Genomic DNA, 23,615 nt, shown 5'->3' with positions numbered 1-23,615 from the left:
TTATATATTAAGAATTATATATTAATTATATATTATATTATATATTAAGAATATGATAATTAAATTGAATTTATAATTTAAAGCTCTCAAAATTTATAAAATTTATTTATTTGTAAAATAAAAAAATTGCACAAATGCTTCTACAATTATTAAAGTATGCTTAATATATACTTTATAATAAGTCCTGCTTCATTATTACTTACAAATGAAAAGAAACATTTTCTGCAGAATAACTCTGCAAATAACACACTTTCGAACCATTATTTCTTTTTAGAAATATAATATGATATTCCTATCGATATTCTGCAAATACTCTGCAAATAATGTACAAATAATTTCAAATTTTTCTTTAACTTGCATAAGGTATACACCAATAAGAATGCATTAATGTATAGTATACGTCAAGCATGCGCAAAATGTATTTCCGGACACTTAGAAAAAGAGAGACGTTTCTCTCTCCAACCTCCCGCGGCATAATCATATCTGTATCACCAGTCCATACATATAAGGGATGCTTTTCAACACATACATAGGCGACACTGTGTAACACAGTGTCTACTGGTGCTTTCCATCTATGACACAGAGAGACACAGAACGACACTGCGAAACACAGCTCAATCCTAAGTTTGGCCATGTCGGACGTCAATAGTGCCAACATATCAAGCAAAATTATTTTTTTAAGTGTGGTACTAATATATACATTCCGGTCATTATTATGAATATCCGGTCATTATTTTGGATGCTTGTTCCGCTTCTTGCATGATGCGCATAATTTATCCTTGTTTAATGTATTGTGATAAGGATAAATGATACATCACGCGTATCATGCGAGAAACGGAACGCATTCTTTATCAAAAAATGTCTGTCGCATTCGATTAACGTAGTACCGAATTCGGAATTCTTAGGTAATCAATATTCAGTTTTTTTTTATTTAAAGAACTATATAAGCTTAAAAACATTACGTATTTGTTGAAGACCCATTATTAGTACAAATTCTATTGGATTAATTTTTAATGCAGATATGTTCTTTTGTCGGCATTGGAATTATTTCTACATTAGATGATGTTAAGCATCATGCTTGTTTCAAAGGAAAAGAAGTTTTTCTTGAAAGAGAAAAAGAATTATACTCACCCTTGAAATGAATGAGATTCCATGTAATATCAAATCGAAAAGATCATAGTTATTTCACAAATATAAAATAAAGCGCTTTGTAGCCAGGAATGAAATAATCAATACATATAATTTACTTAAATTTATTTCAGTATGTATCAATAATTCTTCAAAAAATACACTGGCAGTAATGGATAATAACGAAAAAAATACGCTCATGTTTATGCGTGATAATCTTCTCCTACGTCACAATCTTTTACGCTCTCTAGTGAGCGTGTTTAATAACTTATGTGTTCCAATTAAACTCTATAACTGTGTCTTACAGTATCTCTCTGTGTCACACTGTGTAATACCAAACTCTCCTTGTTGGAAAGCACCCAAAGTCTATGAGAGAAGGGTCACTCCAGTATACTATAGAGCTCAATGGGGAAGGGTCACAGTATACTATAGAACTCAATGTTTCGGTTTTAGTCTTAACCTTAAAAGTTGGAAATGAATTCCATAAGGTCGTTATGTTTCTCCTAGTCTTAAAGCATAAATGACCTTATAGAATTCTTCATTTCCAACTTTTAAAGTTAAAATTAAGACCGAAGCATAAACCAGCCCTCTGAAGTGTATTCTTTCTAATTTTCATACTAGAATTAAAAAAAGTAAAAAATAAACTAAGATTAAAATTAATCTATATATATATAGAAATGGACATTGATCAAAATTTTAATTTGACTTTAATTTGAAAGTTGTCTCTAACTGAATCTTCGTTAGAGACAATTATTTTGAATAATGATTCTTAATCAAGATTTATGATAAATATTTCATCATGATTATGTTGCAAAATTCAAGATGCAAATCTGCGAAAAAAATATTCAGTTAATTACAATTTTGAATTATGTAATCACGTATTTCTCCGCGAAGAATTTCTTAAAATAAATTTTCTAATTATTTTTATCAATAATAAAAACTTTTAGTTCTAAATAAACAAATAATCTACTGTACGTGGAGAAATGAAATTCAAAAAAATTTGTGCTGACTTTCTAATTCATCAAAAAAATCTCTATGAGTTTAAATATTTTAACGTATTTTATTTAACATGTTTGTTAATAATAATGACATTTTTACAGTATCGTACATTTTGAGTTTTCATGGATATCTGAACAGAGAAAAGATTGAGCTCAATTAAAACTTAAACGTCTGAGATCCCTAATGCAAATTGATTTTTTTCGTTTTTTGCAAAAACCTGTTCATCCCCCCTTTCCTTTCGCATTATCATTTACAGTTGACTATACAGTCGCCAAAAAGATTAAACACTCTTCAGTTCAATCCAATGGGAAAAATTATTTCAAGGTATGCGTTTGATTACTTATTCACAGTTCACCTTACAAGTAATTATAACTTCGAAGTATTAGAAGTGAGTACTCAACATTTAATGCTTACACATGTATGCAAATGTTCGCGATTAAAGCGACAACAAAATCTTATCTAATCATCGATAGCTTTTCTACAAATCATTAGTTGCAAAGTCACGGTAGCGTATTTGCGTATTTGATGCCAAAGGCTCGCGAAGATACCGTTTCTACAATTCATCATGACTCACACACGCATCTTTTTTATCACTGAAGCCAGAACTGGATTTGAACATTTGAAATAGTTCCATTTTAAATATGTATTTAATTTAATCGTCGAAGTATGCACGATGATACATTTGAAGAATAACTGCTGCTCAAAACAAACAGCATTTGCTTAAATAAAAATAAAAATAATAAAATGTATGAATAAAACTGCATATACAAGGAAAAATCAATTTGCATTTAAAAACCATTTAAAGGACCTATTTACATTTAAAATGGATTTGAAAAATCTATTCCCATATTTTGCATTTTTTAAAGTATTTTACATTTGGCATTTTAGATGTAAATCGAAAAGTACCCAGTAGAAATTTCATCCAGTCCTGGAGCGCACCACCTATAATAATTCGACTTAACTTGAACGACAACAGTCAGTGTTATCTCGAGTTGCTGTTATCTAGAGTCCACTGAGAGCTGGTACAAGCGTACTCCTATCCAGTATTTCTCTCATAATTACTGCGACGAGGATAAGCTGATATAAAGCGACATCGCGGACGCGAATACACTGCATAGACGTCCGCATTCAGGTACATCCACCTCGGTAACTCACTTTCAGACCGACGGCCGCAGAAGAAAAGAGAAAAGAAACGTAGTCTCATCCTCGTATGTATGTTTCTCTCGAGAGAAATCGCCCACGTCACACGCCCATTCATTCATCATCAAGTACAAAAAATAAGCACCGTAAACGTTTCTAATGGAAAAGCAGGGAAGTGACCCCTTTTCGTCGTCCGAGACACCGTGTCATCGAACCGAACGAATCGGTAGTCGGTGCCATCATCTTATTAACGAACAGTATTATCAATTTCTCAAGTATTATATCGTGAATTACAAGTGGAGCATTCCAACATTTTAACGACGCGCTTTCCAATGGTCGAATTTCTTATCGCGGCTATTCGGCTTTTGTATCGCGCGCGTGTACGCAATTCAATTATCGCAATCCAATTATGTGCATCCAATTACGCGTGCCCAATTATTTCTTCCTGTATGATAGACGCGGATAATCGTCATCAAAACAGCACTGTTATATCCACATCTATTACGCCTTTGCTATTTTATCCCCACTTCGTTGGTAGATGGTACCGCTCGAGGTCGAGGACGTTCTCTTGCAAACTGCAGTTTGCTAAAGTGAAGGAACGATCTTTCACTGCCTGCTTCTTTTATCTGTTTACTCCAACAATACTCGCATGAGATATCAAGATCACTCCTCGTGTCTGGCGCTCAGTGGCTGGTGCTAAGTGGAAAAATTTTTCTCTTAAGCTTAAGTTTAAACAATCGACGCTAGTCGACAGAAATCGTGAGATCATCCAATTGAATTGAAAAATTGTATTTGTTTAACCGGTAATAAATTAAAACTTAAAGCGTAAATTATAGATAGATGATGATTTGCATAATATCACTTTGATATCGTAACGTGTTGCGTATTTGTGCAAACATAATTCATTTAGCGTTTTTTTCTTTTATATTACATGTAATTTTGTTATTACACATGTATATGTACATATATATCGCCTTATGAATAATAATTAATATAACCATTAACTAGTAATTTTACACCACTCTCCACACACACACACACACACACACACACACACACACACACACACACACACACACACACATCTCGTTACCTAAATTGATTAAGAAACATAAAAAGCAGGACTTAATACAATATGCAATTAATATGCAATTTAATTAGTATATCTATACATTATATATATATTTATAATAGTAACATGATTATTATGTCAACAATTATACCACTATGGATGGTCATTATCAGAAACCAAATATATCTTAAAATAATATTGCCTTTTAAAAAAACATTTTTGTACTATAATATATTAAGTATTACTCACGTAAGAATTATTAATACATCAAAATTTTATGTTTATATATATATATATATATACATATGTGTGTGTGTGTGTGTGTGTGTGTGTGTGTACATATATCACAAAATTGATTACTTATTATTAACATTATTAACAATACAGATGAATTTTAAGCTATGCATAAATATAAGGATTTTTCTCATCGATAATTATTAGAAACCAAATATATTGTTTTAAAACAAAATTATCTGTCCAAAATAATATTTATTCTTGCACTATAATATACTAAAAGTGTAAAAATAATTTCACGATCAGTATTGATGATCTCAAAATTTGTTGAAACCTAATTTAAATTTATCTCTTTATATATAAATTTCTTAATTTAAGTTTTATTAAAAAGACACCTTTTATTAAATACTGTCAAACTTTATTAATTTTTAAAATAAAATTTTAAATTTAATAGAATGCTGTTTTTTCTTATTTTTTCAGGATCACTTGATTATCGAATAATGGAACTCTTCGAGATATTATGCGGCATTGCCGTTATAATTCTCGGTCTTTATTATTTCCTTACATCATCCTACGACTTTTGGAAATCGCGTGGCGTTCCTGGTCCACGACCGATACCGGGATTCGGTAATTTTAAAGATGTTATGCTTACAAAGATATCCATGGGTGATTATTTGATGAAAGTATATAATGACTACAAAGATGAACCAATGGTTGGAATATACACTAGGAAGACACCTGTTCTTATAATAAAAGATCCAGATTTAATTAAGGATGTCCTCATTAAAGATTTTTCTAAGTTTGCTGATAGAGGAATTCCCATTTCAGAAAAGGTAAGATTATCATACTTATTTTATACAATTCTTTGAAGGATAAATGAGACATATGCACAGTTCTTTAAATACTTAATTAAGATCGAATAAAAATTAGTTATAAAATATTAGTTATAAAAATTAATTGATTTTAAATTAATTAATAATAAAATTAAATAAGAAAATTAAAAAATTAATGACTTTTAATTTATCTTATTTAATTTTTAAACATGTCAACTTTTAATTTTAACTAAATACCTGTTAAAATACCTTTTTTATTTCATAATTGTTTCATCCTTTAAAGCAGTCTAATTTTTGTTGTATTATAATTTAATATAAATAATGTTTTTTAAGATTAACTTTTAAATTAACTTGACTTAATTTACTTTAATTTTAATTTAATTTTAATTAAATTCACTTTTTGTCTATATAATTTTTAATTTAACTTAATTAATTTTATCAAGTCATTAACTTTATTTAATATAAAACCATTTATTTAACCATTTATATATAAAAAAACCACTCAACTTTGAATTTTGTATGCTTTTATATATTTTTTAAATGATGAGGCACAGTAAAAATTATGAGATTTGCATTAAAATACAAGTTTCTGTAACTTAAGTATTCTCCTGCAGCTAAATTTGATCACAATTCTGATTTTGTTATATCGTAGGCCGATCCTCTTTCGCTGCATCTTTTCTCTTTGGAGCCGAAGAGATGGCGACCCTTAAGAATGAAACTGTCGCCTGTTTTTACATCTGGTAAATTGAAGGAGATGTTCTCTTTAATATCCGAATGCGCTGATCATCTTGTACAATATACGGAAAAAGTCACAAGTAAAAACGAACCCATTGAATGTCGCGAGTTGATGGCCAAATATACGACTGATGTTATCGGTAGCTGTGCCTTCGGTATCGAGATGAATTCAATGTCGGACGAAGATAGTGAATTTCGTAAGATGGGTAGAAAGGTATTTAAACCGAACTGGACAAATGTCATGCGAGCAAGAATAAGACAAATAGTACCAGGACTGTACAACTTACTTGGTTACATTCTACCACAATCAGAAATTACTAAATTCTTTACACGTGTTATCGTGGAGAGCATGGAATACAGAGATATGAATAACATTACCAGGCACGATTTCATTGATACATTGCGTGAATTAAAGAAAAATCCAGATCAATTGGATGATATCAGTAAGTACATGGTATCGGTAAGCACCTATATATTGCTTCTTCCTGGTGTGGAACAATTTTTTAAATGACGAAATCATACAAGTAGTAATCAACTTTCGTTTTCATTAATATATTATGACTGTATCCCATATAACACAGATCTCCAAGGGATGTCCTAGAAATGTCCAGAGAACATCCTACGGATAAAAAACATCCTAACTTCCGAGACATCCCTTGGATAAAATGTGCTATATAAGATTTTAACTACACAATAGTTCGAATATAATTAAGAAACCGTAAAATAAACGATACATAGGTGACAATAAAAGTTATATGTTTCATGAATTTATTTAATAAATTTAAAAATTAAAAGATTAATAGCCGTTAAAAGTAATATCTTGATTTATCTATTTCCTTGTTTGAATATTTTGGTTTATGTAATGTATATTTTTTGTATAATATTTATATATATATATATATATATTTTATATATATTTTATATATATATATATATTTATATATATATATAATATAATATATATAATTTGTATACATTTATTTATTGGAATATAATTTATATATAAATTATATTTATATTTAAATATTTATATATATTTATATATAATTATATTTATATATAAATTAATAAATTTGATTCATTAATTGAAGGATGAATTAAATTGTTTATAATAAAGAGGAAAAATATTACAGAATTGACGGATAATTTAATAGCTTCTCAAGCATTTGTATTTTTCCTTGCTGGTTTTGAAACCTCGTCAACGACTATGAGTAATGCGCTCTATGAATTAGCATTAAATCCGAAAATACAAGAGAAGTTACGTGTAGAAATTGACGAGTGCTATGCGAAACATGGTGAACGCTTAACATATGATAATATTAAACAATTGGATTATTTAGATAAAGTTTTCAAAGGTATGAAGAAAAAATATAATATATTCTTGTATATTTTTTTTAAAGATATAATATCAATGTTAATAAACTTAAATCTAATCGTAATTTTTTAATAGACATAAATATTTTCATTTAACATTATTTTTAACAGAAACTTTGCGAAAATACCCGCCAGGGTCAATTCTTATGAGACAAACTACATCAAATTATACCTTTGAGGGTACCAAAATTAGTATACCAAAAGGCGTGAGGGTATGGATTCCTGCTTACGCAATTCATCGAGATCCGAACATTTATCCAGAGCCTGACGTTTTCGATCCAGAAAGATTTGATGATGAAGCTGTGAAAAGTAGGCACTCGATGGTCTATTTACCTTTTGGCGATGGACCAAGGAATTGTATTGGTACAGTAGAATAAATTTAAATATCATTTACTAGTTTTTTCCTGTATTTTCAGCCAGAAAATGTTTTTAAATTTAAATCTTGGTCTAATTATATAATGACTATTTTTTTTTAGGTGCTCGCTTCGCCGTTTATCAGAGCAAAGTCGGGCTTATAAAGATATTACGAAACTACAAAGTCGAAACTTGCGAAAAAACCATGAAACGTTACATAAATGATCCTAAAGCTTTTATATTATCACCGATAGGCGGAATACATTTGAAAATAGTTAAAATTGATCGAACCTAGTATAAGTTTCATTTATTTCCTTAAAACATACGGCATACGTAATAAATGGTGGAGGAAGTTTTTATCAATACTGATTTGTATCGACTGCTTTATTGATATTCTCTCAATTGTGATTGTATTAGTTAATTGTATTAGTATTTGTAATTAGATTAGAGTTTAATTTTAAATTTATATTTATATATCTTAATAATCTGAATAATCTTCATATTCTTGACTTAAAAATAAGACGAAAATTCTAATACGAAAATGCCGAGGCTATAAGTTTTTAAATTAATAGCAATTAAAGTCAACTAATCACAGAGCTAACATTTCGCGCGCTCAGGCATTATAACAAGTGATAAATGTGCTACCACAAGGGCCCTCTTAACGTCAATTGAGATTATTATACAAATATATTGATATGATATTTTATTATATTTTTATCGAGAAATTATTTTTGTTTTTTTACGAAACCTATTTGTATATTACATACGTATAATTAATACTGGAACATATCACAAAATATCAATATCAATTCAATAACGAAATATTACGACATATGTAAAGTATATCGATATAACGTTGAAATGATAATGAAATATTTTATTAATTAGATCATATCTAAGCATAGAAAATAAGTACACTGCCTATGCGTTGTATTTAATCATAATCATATAATGAAATGTCAAAATTTGACATATCATACGAGAAAAGTTGCTATGCGCACGTGCGCATGCCGCGAGAGTGCGTGTGCGCGTGTGTGTGTGTGTGTGTGTGTGTGTGCGCGCGCGCGCGCGCGTGTGTGTTAGAAAATGCATGCATGTGTCAATCTACACTCGCGTGTAGAAATTAGCTGATCGCAGCGAGTGCCCCATGTAATCGCCCACGTTGAACAGTGAGCACCGCTCCTGATTTCTTCTGTATGCGACCCTTAAATCAACTGTTTTCCTTTATAATTAAAAGAGGAAAAGAGGAAATTTTTTCTAATAAAAATTTGATAGAAAAAAAATCGTCTTAGAATCGACTCAAGAATGTAACATTTTAAGGACAAACAATCGTTCTGAATCCAGTATATTCTCGTGCTAAAAAATTTTTTTGCAAGACATAAATATATATAAATATATAAAACATAAATATATAAAAATATATATAATTTTATATATATATATATAATTCGTATATAATTATATATAAATATATATATTAGGTGTACAAAAAAATTCTGAGCTTTTTTTTGTAAAATTTAATCTTTATTCAAAAACAAACAAAAAAATATTAATCTGCGAAATATTCCCCGTTTGCATCAATGACCTTTGCCATTCGGGTAGCTTGCGAATTCCTTGACGATAGAAGCTCACCAGCTTCGAAAAGTCATCAATGCATTTTCGTATCTCTTCAAATCTCACGAAATGTGTATGAGTCAAATGATGCTGCAGCGACCGGAATAGGTAGTAATCGGAAGGCGCCATGTCTGGCTATACGTCGCGTGCGGAAGAAGTTCCCAGCCTAACGCAAAGATATGGTCCTGAGTCGCTTTCGCAACATATGGTCGAGCATTGTCATGAAGCAAGATCACTTTATGACGTTCTTGGCCAGTAAATGACCTCTTTTCTTCTAATGCATCGCTTCAAATTGGTCAATTGCATCAAATTGGTTGCATCAAATTGGTTAATTGTTGTTGGTAGCGGTCTGCCGTGATTGTTTCATTCGATTGTAACAACTCGTAATACAATACAGGGTCAACCTATGATTTTCTACGTTTAGGGTTATCATAAAGAATCCACTTTTCATCGCCTGTAATGATTTTGTGCAGAAAATCTTTTTTCCGGAACTTTGAAAGCAAAATGAGTGCAGTGTCACGCAGACGATTTTTGTTGTCTTCGGACAATTCATGCGGAACCCATCTGCCTTCCTTCTGAACCTTTCCCATCGTATGTAAACGTACGGAAATGGTTTGCTGCGTAACGCCAAGCTGTTCTGCAAGCTCCTTTTCAGTTTGCGCAGAGATTATATCCAGCAGTGCTTGCAATTCGTCCGTTTTAATCTTTTGAGGGCATCCAGCACGCGGTTCATCTTCAAGACTGAAATCTCCTTGGCGAAATTTTTGATACCATCTTTTACATGTAATATGACTTACAGCGTTCTCTGCATATGCAGCACAAATCATTGCATTGGCTTCAGCAGCATTTTTCTTCAGATAAAACGCGAAGTGGATGGAAAATCGAATATGCTTATTTGTAATTGCCATCATGAACATTACTGATTTTTGAGGTTATGTGCATCAAACGCCAAACCGTATGGCATTTTAGAAGGCCAAATGTCAACGCTTTAAAACTGCAAAAGAGCGGGAAGATATATAAAATTTAAATCGTTATTTCGGTTGTATGAAATCTAAAGCTCAGAACTTTTTTGTACACCTAATAATTACATATGAAGTATGTTTCTCACACTCTGGCAAAAATAAAAATTCAAGCGTAAGTTGAATGTAAGGAAAGAGTAACGAAAGCGTAAGCAAATGTTTTAGGAAACATAGATTGGAACAATAAAATATAAAAGAAATGCTCTTTTGAAAATGCTCTTTTTTACGCTTCTTTAAATGCTTATGCTTTTTTTACATTTCGTTGTTCTAATTCACATTCCTTAGAACATTTGCTTACTTTTGTTACTTTTCTCTTACATTCAACTTATGCTCCAATTTTTATGTTTGCTAGAGTCAGAAATTTCAAAAAAAAAAGAAAGAACTAATACAAACGTACATAAATATATTTCATATATAATAAAATACATTTATATATATTTTTATATGTTCTTAGATAAAAAAAAATTTTACTAAGTTATATTAAGTTATATTATTGTTACATACGAAAGCATTTAATTAAATATTGCTTCTATATGTATATATGTGCATATGTATGTGCATATGGATATGTACATCTTTTTTATCACTGGAGCAGGGTGTGAACATTTGAAATAGTTCTACTTTAAATATGTATTTAATTTAACCATCGAAGCACAATGACACCTTTGAAGAACAATTCCTGCTTAAAGCAAACAGCGTGCTTAAATAGAAATAAAAAATAATAAAATGTATGAATACCCATACGAGGAAAAACCGTTTTGCATTTGAAACCATTTAAAAAGCTACATTCAAAATGGATTTGAATAATCTATTCTTATATTTTGCATTTTTTTAAATATTTTAAAAGTATTTTACATTTGGCATTTGAAATGTAATTCGAAAAGCACCCAGGCTCTGATGCCTATAAAAATTCGACTCAACATGAATGATAACAGTCAGTATTATCTGTACAGAATTATTGAAAGCTGTACACGCGTATTCTTATCCAGTACTTCTCTCATACTTACTGTGACGAGGAGCTGATATAAGGCAATATCGCGGACGCGAATACACTGCACCATCCGCATTCAGATACATCCACTTCTGTAATTCACCTTCAGATCGACGGCCACAGAAGAAAAGAGAAAAGAAAAAAACGTAGTCTCATCTTCATATGTATGTATCTCTCGAGAGAAATCGTCACCATTCATTCATCATCAAGTACAAATGCAAACACCGTAATCGTTTCTAATGGAAAAGCAAAGAAGACCCGGCGACCTTTTTTCGTCGTCCGAGACACCGTGTCGCCCGACGAACGAATTCGTAGTCGGTGCCATCATCTTATTAACGAACAGTATTATCAATTTCTCAAGTGTTATATTATATCATGAGTTACAAGTGGAGCATTCGAACATTTTAACGACGCGCTTTCCAATGATCGAAGTTCTTATCACGGCTATTCGGTTTCTGTACCGCTCGCGCGTGCATTCAATTATCGCATCCAATTATGAGCATCCAATTACGCCCAAATATTTCTTCCTGTATCGTAGACGCGGATAATCGACATCAAGACAGCACTATTCTACATCTATTACACCTTTGCTATTTTATTCCAACTTTATTAGTAGATGTACCGCTCGAGAACGTTGTCTTGCAAACTGCAGTTTACTAAAGTGGAGGAACGATCTTTCATAGTCTGTTTCTTTTACCTGTTTACTCCAATAAGATTCGCATGAGAGTCTCTCAAGATCACTTCGTGTCTGGCGCTTAGCGGCTGGTGCTAAAATTCTGGTGGAAAAATTCTTCTTCTCAATTTAAATTTAAACAATCGACGCTAGTCGACAGAAATCGTGAGATCATCGAATTAATTGAAAAATTGTACTTGTTTAGTAATAAATTAAAACTTAAAATGTAAATTATAGATGGAAGATGATTTGCATAATATCATTTTGATAACGTAACGTCTTGCGTCTTTGTGCAAACATCAAGTCTTTTAGCGTTTTTTTCTGATAAATGTTTTGATATTACATGTAATTTTGTTATTACATGTAATTTTATTTTTACACATGTATATGTACATACATATATATCGCCTTATCGAGTAATAGTTAATAACATCATATCATTAACTAATAATTTTACACATCACCCACACATACACAAATACACATGTCAAATTTCGATTTCATCAATCAAATCATTCTTACGTAATATTTAAGTACAAAGATATTTTTTTTAAAAGGCAATATTATTTTAAAATATATTTGATTTTTGATAATGACTATTCTATTATTATATATATTGATATAATTGTTGATATAATAATCATGTTTTTGTTATAAATATACAGATAAGAAAGATGGGTGTGCGTCACGGTGGGGCCCGAACCAATCGTGAAAACTCGTAATTATTTTGCGAAAAAATACCACCTTAGCCAGGAATCGAACCTGAATCTCCTGCTTACAGGGCAGGCATCTTATTCTTTCGACTACAGAGGCATGTGATGATATTTATCGCAAATAACGTATTTTTAGAATAACACGTCACCAATACAATGATACACATATATACATATATCACAATATACATATATACATGTACACTCTCGTATACACTCTCGATCCTCACGACCGGTACTCCAGAGAGATGATGGTCCTAGTCTCTCGATTAATGCAGATCGGACTGCAGCAATGACACCCTCCAACGCTACTGACAAATATACAAATAATCCTCCTGGTGCGCGGCAGGAAAGATTGCAAGCATGACTCGAGTCCCCAATTTAATGTATAGATATACATTAAATTGCATATTAATTGTATATAAAATCCTGTTTTCTATGTTTCTTACTCAATTCAGATGTGTGTGTGTGTGTGTGTGTGTGTGTGTGTGTGTGTGTGTGTAAAGTTGATTAAAAAACAAAGACTTAATATACAATTAATATGCAATTTAATTCATATATATCTATACATTACACATATATATTTATGATAACAATAACATGATTATATCAACAATTGTGTGAGTGTATGTATATCAAAAAATTTATTACTTATTATTAACATTATTAACAATACAAATGTACCGGTCGTGGGGATTCGAAAGAATACACGTATATGTATATATATATATATATGTGTGTGTGTGTGTGTGTGTGTGTGTGTGTGTGTGTGTGTGTGTGTGTGTGTGTGTGTATCATTGTATTGTGACGTGTTATTCTAAATACGTTATTTGCGATAAATATCGTCACATGCCTCGGTAATCGAAAGGATAAGATGCCTACCCGATAAGCAGGAGATCCAGGTTCGATTCCTGGCTGAGGTGATATTTTTTCGCAAAAGAATTACGAGTTTTCACGACTGGTTCGTGGTCGGACCCCGTCGTGACACACATCCTCCCTTCTTATTTTAAGCAATGCATAAACATAAAGATTTTTTTCATCGATAATTACTAAAAGACTACAGAAACTAAATATATTGTTTTAAAATAAAATTATCTGTCCAAAATAATATTTATTTTTGCACTATACAATAATATACTAAACTATACAATAATATACTAAAAATGTAAATTGATTTCATGATCAGTATTGATGATCTCAAAATTTGTTGAAACCTAATTTAAATTTATCTTTTTATATATAAATTTCTTAATTTAAGTTTTATTAAAAAAATATCTTTTATTAAATACTAAACTTTATTAATTTTTAAAATAAAATTTTATTTAATGGAATGTTGATTTTTCTTATTTTTTTCAAGATCACTTGATTATTGAATAATGGAACCCTTCGAGATACTATGCAGCATTGCCGTTATAATTCTCGGTCTTTATTATTTCCTTACATCATCCTACGACTTTTGGAAATCGCGTGGCGTTCCTGGTCCACGACCGATACCGGGATTCGGTAATTTTAAAGATGTTACGCTTACAAAGATATCCATGTGTGATTATTTGATGAAAGTATATAATGACTACAAAGATGAACCAATGGTTGGAATATACACTAGGAAGACACCTGTTCTTATAATAAAAGATCCAGATTTAATTAAGGAGGTCCTCATTAAAAATTTTTCTACATTTGCTAGTAGAGGAATACCCACTTTTGAAAAGGTAAGACTATCATATCTATTTTATACAATTTTTTGAAGCATAAATGAGAGACATGTGCACGGTTTTCTAAATATTTTATTAAAATTGAATAAAAATCTTTTATCTTTTAAAGTAGACTAATTTTATGTTGTTTTATAATATAAATAATATTTTCTAAGGTTAAATTTTAAATTAATTTAATATAATATAATTTTAATTTAATTTTAATTAAATTAATTTTTTATCCATATAATTTTTAATTTAACTTAATTAAAAGATAGCTTACTCAAGATAGCTTACTCTGGATTTTGTATGCTCCTATATTTTTCGAATAATTTGGCGCAATAAAAATTATGAGATTTGCATTAAAATATAAGTTTCTGTAACTTAAATATTCTCCGATACCTAAATTTGATCACAATTCTCATTTTGTTATATTGCAGACCGATCCTCTATCGCTACATCTTTTCTTGTTGGAGCCGAAGAGATGGCGACCCTTAAGAATAAAACTGTCGCCTGTTTTTACATCTGGCAAATTAAAGGAGATGTTCTTTTTAATATCCGAATGCGCTGATCATCTTATACAATATACGGAAAAAGTCGCAAGTAAAAATGGACTCATTGAATGTCGTGAGTTAATGGCCAAATATACGACTGATGTTATCGGTAGCTGTGCCTTCGGTATCGAGATGAATTCAATGTCGGATAAAGATGGTGAATTTCGTAAGATGGGTAAAAAATTTTTTGAACCTACCTGGTCAAATGTCATACGAGAAAGAATGAGGGAAATAGTACCAGGACTGTATCACTTACTTGGTTACATTCTGCCACAATCAGAAAGCACCAAATTCTTTACACGTGTTATCATGGAGAGCATGGAATACAGAGATATGAATAACATTACCAGGCACGATTTCATTGATACGTTGCGTGAATTAAAGAAAAATTCAGATCAATTGGATGATATCGGTAAGTATTAGTACCTATATATTGTTTCTTCCTGGTATGGAACAATTTTCTAAATGACGAAATCATGCAAATAGTAATCAACTTTCGTTTTCATTAATATATTATGACTGTATCCCATATAATACAGATCTCCAAGGGATGTCCTAGAAATGTCCAAAGAATATCCTATGGATAAAAAACACCCTAACTTCCGAGACATCCTTTGAATAAAATGTGCTGTATAAGATTTTAACTACACAATAGTTCGAATATAATTAAGAAACCGTAAAATAAACGATACATAGGTGGCAATAAATGCTATATTCATGAATTTATTTAATAAATTTAAAAATTAAAAGATTAATAGCCGTTAAAAATAATATCTTGATTTATCTATTTCTTTGTTTGAATATTTTGGTTTATGTAATGTATATTTTTTGTATAATATTTCTATATAATATATATAAAATATATATATATATATATATATATATATATAATATATATAATATAATATATATAATTTGTATACATTTATTTATTGGAATATAATATTTATATATAAATTATATTTATATATAAATTAATAAATTTGATTCATTAAGTGAAGGGTGAATTAAATTGTTTATTATAAAGAGGAAATAATATTACAGAATTGACGGATAATTTAATAGCTTCTCAAGCATTTGTATTTTTCCTTGCTGGTTTTGAAACCTCGTCAACGACTATGAGTAATGCGCTCTATGAATTAGCATTAAATCCGAAAATACAAGACAAGTTACGTGCAGAAATTGACGAATGCTATGCGAAACATGGTGGACGCTTAACATGTGACAATATTAAACAATTGGATTATTTAGATAAAGTTTTCAAAGGTATGAAGAAAAAATATAATATATTCTTGTATATTTTTTTTAAAGATATAATATCAATGTTAATAAACTTAAATCTAATCGTAATTTTTTAATAGACATAAATATTTTCATTTAACATTATTTTTAACAGAAACTTTGCGAAAATACCCGCCAGGGTCAATTCTTATGAGACAAACTACATCAAATTATACCTTTGAGGGTACTAAAATTAGTATACCAAAAGGCATGAGGGTATGGATTCCTGCTTACGCAATTCATCGAGATCCGAACATTTATCCAGAGCCTGACGTTTTCGATCCAAAAAGATTTGATGATGAAGCTGTGAAAAGTAGGCACTCGATGGTCTATTTACCTTTTGGCGATGGACCAAGAAATTGTATTGGTACAGTAGAATAAATTTAAATATCATTTACTAGTTTTTTCCTGTATTTTCAGCCAGAAAATGTTTTTAAATTTAAATCTTGGTCTAATTTATAATGACTATTTTTTTTTTTAGGTGCTCGCTTCGCCGTTTATCAGAGCAAAGTCGGGCTTATAAAGATATTACGAAACTATAAAGTCGAAACTTGCGAAAAAACTATGAAACGTTATATAAATGATCCTAAGACTTTTACTTTTATATTATCACCGATAGGCGGAATATATTTGAAAATAGTTAAAATTGATCGAACCTAGTATAAGTTTCATTTATTTCCTTAAAACATACGACATACGTAATAAATGGTGGAGGAAGTTTTTATCAATACTGATTTGTATTGACTGCTTTATTGATATTCTCTCAATTGTGATTGTATGAGTTAATTGTATTAGTTAATTAGTATTTGTAATTAGATAGTTTAATTTTAAATTTATATTTATATATCTTAATAATCTGAATAATCTTTATATTCCTGACTTAAAAATAAGACGAAAATTCTAATACGAAAATGCCGAGGCTGTAAGTTTTTAAATTAAGCAATTTAAGTCAACTAATTATAGTGTTGTGATGACTGCACGATTCTTCTCTTTCGGGTATCTGTTATTAGAATTTAATTAAGCGATAAATGAGTGACACATGTTCTGTTACTCTGTTCGATCGCGACGGTTACGCAACTGATCTCTTCCGGGGGTCGGTTTCTAGAATTCGGCTAAGCGGATAATTCCTATTATCTTAATCGCGGAAGTACACCGATGTTACATCTTGACGACTGCACGATTCTTCTCTTTCGGATATCAGTTATTAGAATTTAGTTAAGCAGATAAACGGATGACACATGTTCTGTTACGATCGCGACGGCTACGCAACTGATCTCTTCCAGGAGTCGGTTACTAAGAATTTGGCTAAGCGGATAATCCCTATTATCCTAATCGCGGAAAAACAACACGTGTACAGATGTTCTCCTCAACGAAATCATATATATATATATATATATAGTGCCCTTAAAGGCACGGAACACTCTCTGCTACGTCCTTTTTTTTACACGGTCGGAACATTTTCAGTTTATCAGTTTGTCGATAATTTAGTTTGTCAATAATTCAGTCGGTGTCAGTCGAAAATAATCAATAAGTACAAGTGATCAAATTTCCTGACGACACCATTACCGCCTTCATCCCGCCTTCGTCTCAAGTCTCCAGAGTAAAAGTAAGTTTAATTACACATAAAAAATTCCCTAATAATAGTTTTCGGGTCTCTTCTCCTTATACTTTCTCATTCCTCCCTTACATCCTTTCTATCCTCTGCCGTTCTCCTTACACTTCTATTTCCTTTTTCTTTTTCTTTTCTCTTTCTTTCTTTGCTTGGGCCGTCCTCTCGGGCTCCCTATGCGTTGCGGAGCACTCAGCAGGTTCATGGCTGCCGAATAATTCGGGAAATCTATTCTTTTCCTTTTTCTCTCCTCTCTCACAATTTTCTCTTTCCTTTTTTAATTTCTCTCCTCTATCGGATCTCTCGGTTTCCTGAAATATTTCAGAGATAGCCTTAAGGTTCGCGACTAATGACATTTCCTTCATATTCCAAATCCATTTCTTTTAGTGAAAGCTGCATCATCCACTCTCTCCGACGCTCAAAGACGGAGGCGAGCCCTGAAGAGGCTCCGTTACCGTCGGAACAAGCGAGTTCGTTCAATCGGGGAACTATCCTTCGCCTAGGACATCCGAGATTTTGACACGTCAAGAAACCACGAGTTGTTCCAGCAGGAGACCCCATTATTTACACATATCTCCTCCATCCTATTCCCCGATCAAACCAGCTGAATCTGGATCACCCCCAGATTTCAGTGTACTCTTCCCAGAGCGCCATGACCTTCAGATATATCCAGATTTCCGCACCCAGAAATCCTTGGACGAGTTCTGCGAACTACGGACTCCTTCCCCTCCTCCCCTAGATCTCACTAGCGAAAACCCGACCTCCTCTCAGAAACAACCACACACAGACAACAAAATACAAATTTAAAATAGATTAATAACAGATTAAAAATACTAAACTAATAGATTAATAGAATTTATACACAGAAAACCAAACAATACATCCGTCAATTTTTAGAACACACGAATTTCTGTACGTAACATCCTTCTTGTTTTATATTTTTTGTAAATATATCGTCAGTAAATATATTTCAACGCAAAAAATAATGATACGATCTTGTAGCTACCTAACTCTGTAATCGTTTTAAAATTATTAATTACATTGTAAAATTTAAATTATTTATCGTTTAGTTATTTGCTCCCTCTTTCATTTCTCGTTATCCTAAGATTCGCGCATGGTCCCTGGCAAAAGAGATTAAATTCTCTTGCCTAAATTACGGCGGACGCACATCACGCAGTCGAAGTCATAGCGTCTTTTTCAAGACGTTGACTCGCACTCGTGGCTCTGCACAGTGTGTCCGACTCGTAGGGACGCCTCAGCGCGGCCATCTGCGAGAGGGTATTTGGAGCGTCCTTCCCCATCCATTTAAAAAAAAAATATATATATATATAAATATATTTACCTCGGGTTGGACGTAACAATAAAGCTAACATTTCGCGCGCTCAGGCATGATATAACAAGTGATAAATGTGCTACCACAAGGGCCCTCTTAAAACGTCAATTGAGATTATTATACAAATATATTGCTATGATATTCTATTATATTTTTATCGAGAAATTATTTTTGTTTTTTTACGAACCCTATTTGTATATTACATACGTATAATTAATACTGGAACATATCACAAAATATCAATATCAATTCAATAACGAAATATTACGACATATGCAAAGTATATGGATATAACGTTGAAATACAATGATAATGAAATATTTTATTAATTAGATCATATCTAGCATAGAAGCATAGAAAATAAGTACACTGCCTATGCGTTGTATTTAATCATAATCATATAATGAAATGTCAAAATTTGACATATCATACGAGAGAAGTTGCTATGCGCACGTGCGCATGCCGCGAGAGTGCATATGTATGTGTGTGTGCGCGCGCGCGTGTGTGTTAGAAAATGCATGCATGTGTCAATCTACACTCGCGTGTAGAAATTATCTGATCGCAGTGAGTGTCCCACGTAATCGCCCACATTGGACAGTGAGCACCGCTCCTGACTTCTTCTGTATGTGACCCTTAAATCAACTGTTTCTCTTATAATTAAAAAAGGAAGTTTCTAATAAAAATTTGATAGAAAAAAAATCGTCTTAGAATCGACTCAAGAATGTAACATTTTAAGGACAAACGATCGCTCTGAATCCAGTATATTCTCGTGCTAAAAAATTTTTTTGCAAGACACATAAATATATATAAATATATAAAACATAAATATATAAAAATATATAATTTTATATATATATATATATATATATATATATATATATATATATTGTCGCGTTCGCGGCGTTACTTCCCGTGATCGCGATACTCGACGGAGCGCTTTCGGAAAGGAAGAACACTGTTTTAGGAAAAACTCGCTCTTTATTAAACCAACGGTACAGAAACGCGTCCGGCCACCGCGGAATCTGGCCGTCAAATCTGTAAAACAGTCGGAGAACGACGCGTTGCCAAGGGCCGATCCTCTATTCAAACTCTTATCGATTGATGTTGATTATTTTTTAGCAGCGCCGAACGGAATACCGCACGGCCGCAACACTGCCCCCCTCTTCATAAAATTGTCGTCCCGACAATTCTTCCTCTTTCAAGAACTTCCTCTTGGAAAAGACTTCTGGGCTCCTGGCGACTTCCTGCCCTACTCTGGGCTGCTGCCTCAGGTTACCGGGCGCCGCTACTTCCAATCCCAGTCTTCTCTACTCTTCAGAAGAATCTTGTTCTTGAAATTTTCGTGCGTTTCACTCTTGACTCTTCGTCTTGAGCTTTGCGCACTTCTCTCTTCCATTTTTCGGGCAAAGTGGGGGTAATCGTTGTGGATCCTTACGTCTTTCAAAAAGATACACTAAGCCCCTGCCTCGGCATTCGCCCATCGTCCCCCGGAAAAACCACGACTCGGAAAACCGGGGGCGAGGCAGACTTCTTTTCAGTTTGAAGCACGAGCTTGAAGATCTTGCTTGGAGCTCAGGCTCAAGGATCTTCTCATGACGGAAGGAAGTTTAAAGGAAGATAAAACAGAACACAGTAACTCAAAACAATTAACAAGAAATAAAATTAATGTCGAAATTGGAAAACCGGGCCCCGAAAATCTCTTCTTAGAATTCTTCCCTTTCTCTATACGAGCTAACCTGTCGGCATGCACAACCTTGCTTTTCCGACCATCTGAATGAGAAATACAGAAAACTACATCACTAATTTTCTTAATTATCTCAAAAGGCCCCTCCCAATCGTTCTGTAGTTTAAGAGACCTACCCTTCTTACGATGAGGATTAAATAACCAAACCTTCTGTCCTTCCTCAAAAACGGGATGCCTAGCCTTTCGATCATAGCGGCATTTGATCTTCAAAGACCTTGATTCTAATCTCTTTCTTACTCTCTGATGAATTTCATCCAGCTTCTGTCGCAAATTTCGAACGCACTCCTCCGCTGACTCGGAAAAACCATAACTGGGAGGAGTACCTCTTAGCAAATCCATCGGCAAGGTAAGATCTCTTCCGCAAAACAATTCTGAAGGAGTTACGCCTGTAGCCTCATGTTTAGAAGTCCTATAGGCAAGAAGAAACATGGGAATCCAACGGATCCCAATCCTTTTGATTCTTTTCAATAAACTTTGACAAATACTGTAAAATTGTCTGATGTTGTCTTTCAACTTGACCATCAGACTGAGGATGAAGAGCGGTCGTCCTCGTTTTCCTAATTCCCAAAATTCTCATCAATTCTTGAAAGAGCTGTGATTCAAAATTCCTTCCCTGATCAGTATGAAGTTCCAACGGGACCCCATATCTAGAAACAACCTGATTAACAAAAATTTCTGCTACCGTAGTAGCTCTCATATTTTTCAAAGGAAAAGCCTCTACCCATTTAGTAAAACAATCAACAACAACTAGGAGATACTTATTGCCTGAAAAAGAAACAGGTAACGGGCCTAAAATATCCATCTGAATCCTCTCAAAAGAAGCTCCCGAATTAAAGATTTGCAAAGGAAATTTCCCCTTATCTGCAGCACCCCTCTTCGCAATACAAATCTTACAGGTTCTGCACCATTCCTCAACATCCTTCTTACAGGTTGCTCAATAAAAACGTTTCCGGATCTTTTCCAGCGTTTTATTGATCCCGAAATGCCCTCCAGAAGGAGTATCATGAGCTTCTTCTAAAATCTGCTTTACTTTGCTTCGCGGGACCATCAACTGAAGAAAACTGTTTTTCAAATTAGGAGCCTCCCATCTCTTATGCAAAATCCCATTTTGGACTTCCAAGGCATGCCATTGATGCCAATAAATCTTGGCTGACAATCCTTTCGAAGAAACTTCCTCCCAAGAAGGTTGCAAATCATTTTCTTTGGCAAGTAAAAACATTGCCAGTTCCTGATCCTCTATTTGAGCCCTTCGCCAATCCTCAGAAGAATCCTCACGCAAAACAATACGAGCAACTACTTTATCCTCAAAAAAACCTCTCTGAACTTCCACTTTAGAACAGAATCTACATTTTTCTTTTACACAAGTCTCGAAAGACCATCGACATTATCGTGTATAATCCCCTTTCGATGAGCAACATCAAAATCGTATTGTTGTAACCTTTCCATCCAGCGAGCCAATTGTCCCTCCAAGTCTTTGAAGGACATCAACCATCTCAAAGAAGCATGATCAGATTCGAATAGAGAAACTTTTTCCGTACAAATAATGATGAAAATGTTTCATCGAATCTACCAAAGCTAATAACTCTCTTCTTATTGTGCAATAATTCCGCTCAGGTTTGTTCAAAACCCGACTATAATAAGCAATGACCCTCTCATAGTCGTCCTGAACTTGTGAAAGTACCGCCCCTATTTCAAAACCTGAAGCATCCGTATCCAAAATCATCTTTCCTTCCCCCTTCGGAAAGGAAAGAAGAGGTGCAAACATTAATGCCTGTTTTAACCTCAAAAATGCTTTTTGACATTGCTCAATCCATTCAAATTTAGTCAAATTCTCAGTTAACTTAAACAGAGGCTTCGCCTCTGATTGAAGAAAATCCCTTAACAAACTTCCGATAATAAGAATAAAATCCAAGAAAACTTCAGACCTGTTTCTTATTTTGAGGAACTGGCCACTCAGTGACCGCTTCAGTCTTCTCAGGATCCCGGCAGAAGAAACAACATGACCCAAATATTTTACCTGTCTCCTAAATAAATCACATTTCTTTGGGTTAACACTAAGTTTCGCAGCACGAAATCTTAGAAGAACCTCTCTTAAATTCTTTTTCATTTTCTCAAAGGTTTTGCCAAATACTATCACATCATCTAAATAAACCAGGCAAATTTTCGAAAGTAAACCCCGAACCTGTTCCATAAGACGTTCAAAGGTAGCAGGGGCATTACACAGACCAAAAGGCATTGCAACAAATTGCCAAAGTCCATTCCCCACAGAAAAAGCAGTCTTTTCCCTATCTTCGGGACGAATTTTCAGTTGCCAATAACCACTCTTCAAATCCAGAGTAGAAAACCAGGCATTTCCCGATAACTGATCAAGAAGATCGTCAACCCTTGGTAGCGGATAAGAATCTTTTTTCGTAACCGCATTCAATTTCCGAAAATCAATGCAAAATCTAAGAGATCCATCTTTCTTCTTTACCAAAACTGCTGGAATCTAAGGGCTTGAAGATTCTTCAATTACCCCTTATTC

General features: G+C 32.8%; 2 protein-coding genes and 1 long non-coding RNA gene across 19 annotated transcripts; 2 read left to right on the top strand and 1 right to left on the bottom strand.

Annotated features, from left to right (window-relative positions):
* Positions 1–769: 769 nt before the first annotated feature.
* Positions 770–8,234, top strand: LOC105426545 (putative cytochrome P450 6a14). Of its 9 annotated transcripts, none has more exons than XM_089082210.1 (9): positions 770–905; positions 1,020–1,760; positions 2,229–2,451; positions 3,016–3,259; positions 5,054–5,406; positions 6,059–6,584; positions 7,275–7,496; positions 7,627–7,878; positions 7,992–8,234. In XM_089082210.1, the coding sequence occupies exons 5-9, from the start codon at positions 5,074–5,076 to the stop codon at positions 8,162–8,164; spliced, it is 1,506 nt and encodes a 501-aa protein (XP_088938336.1). In that variant the 5' UTR covers positions 770–905; positions 1,020–1,760; positions 2,229–2,451; positions 3,016–3,259; positions 5,054–5,073; the 3' UTR covers positions 8,165–8,234. The 9 variants fall into 9 exon arrangements, with proteins under 9 accessions (XP_088938336.1, XP_088938338.1, XP_088938339.1 ...); XM_089082212.1 differs by having other exon boundaries at positions 3,016–3,335; XM_089082213.1 differs by having other exon boundaries at positions 3,016–3,339.
* A 142-nt stretch (positions 8,235–8,376) lies between these two features.
* LOC105422124 (putative cytochrome P450 6a14) lies at positions 8,377–17,260 on the top strand. Of its 9 annotated transcripts, none has more exons than XM_089082201.1 (6): positions 8,377–10,266; positions 14,237–14,588; positions 15,011–15,536; positions 16,169–16,390; positions 16,521–16,772; positions 16,887–17,260. In XM_089082201.1, the coding sequence occupies exons 2-6, from the start codon at positions 14,256–14,258 to the stop codon at positions 17,063–17,065; spliced, it is 1,512 nt and encodes a 503-aa protein (XP_088938327.1). In that variant the 5' UTR covers positions 8,377–10,266; positions 14,237–14,255; the 3' UTR covers positions 17,066–17,260. The 9 variants fall into 9 exon arrangements, with proteins under 9 accessions (XP_088938327.1, XP_088938326.1, XP_088938330.1 ...); XM_089082200.1 differs by lacking the exon at positions 8,377–10,266 and adding an exon at positions 11,517–11,657; XM_089082204.1 differs by lacking the exon at positions 8,377–10,266 and adding an exon at positions 12,890–13,217.
* LOC148935385 (uncharacterized) lies at positions 9,372–11,639 on the bottom strand. Its single transcript, XR_016140519.1, has 2 exons — positions 11,510–11,639; positions 9,372–10,477 (listed from the first exon to the last, which is right to left on the bottom strand). It is a non-coding gene; the product is annotated as an uncharacterized LOC148935385 (long non-coding RNA).
* Positions 17,261–23,615: the final 6,355 nt, after the last annotated feature.

This window comes from Pogonomyrmex barbatus, unplaced genomic scaffold (assembly GCF_055798465.1).
Source record: "Pogonomyrmex barbatus isolate J1 unplaced genomic scaffold, ASM5579846v1 scaffold5, whole genome shotgun sequence".
Classification (NCBI taxonomy): Eukaryota; Metazoa; Arthropoda; class Insecta; order Hymenoptera; family Formicidae; genus Pogonomyrmex; species Pogonomyrmex barbatus.
The sequence above is the reverse complement of the archived record's forward strand: the minus strand, read 5'-3'. Positions and strand labels throughout refer to the sequence as shown.

Coding starts and splice junctions, on each gene's coding strand:
- LOC105426545 (XM_089082211.1), top strand. CDS start 5,074: ATGGAACTCTTCGAGATATTATGCGGCATTGCCGTTATAATTCTCGGT. Junction 7,497..7,626: donor TTTAGATAAAGTTTTCAAAG/GTATGAAGAAAA, acceptor TATTTTTAACAG/AAACTTTGCGAAAATACCCG. Junction 7,879..7,991: donor TGGACCAAGGAATTGTATTG/GTACAGTAGAAT, acceptor ATTTTTTTTTAG/GTGCTCGCTTCGCCGTTTAT.
- LOC105422124 (XM_089082201.1), top strand. CDS start 14,256: ATGGAACCCTTCGAGATACTATGCAGCATTGCCGTTATAATTCTCGGT. Junction 14,589..15,010: donor GAATACCCACTTTTGAAAAG/GTAAGACTATCA, acceptor GTTATATTGCAG/ACCGATCCTCTATCGCTACA. Junction 16,391..16,520: donor TTTAGATAAAGTTTTCAAAG/GTATGAAGAAAA, acceptor TATTTTTAACAG/AAACTTTGCGAAAATACCCG.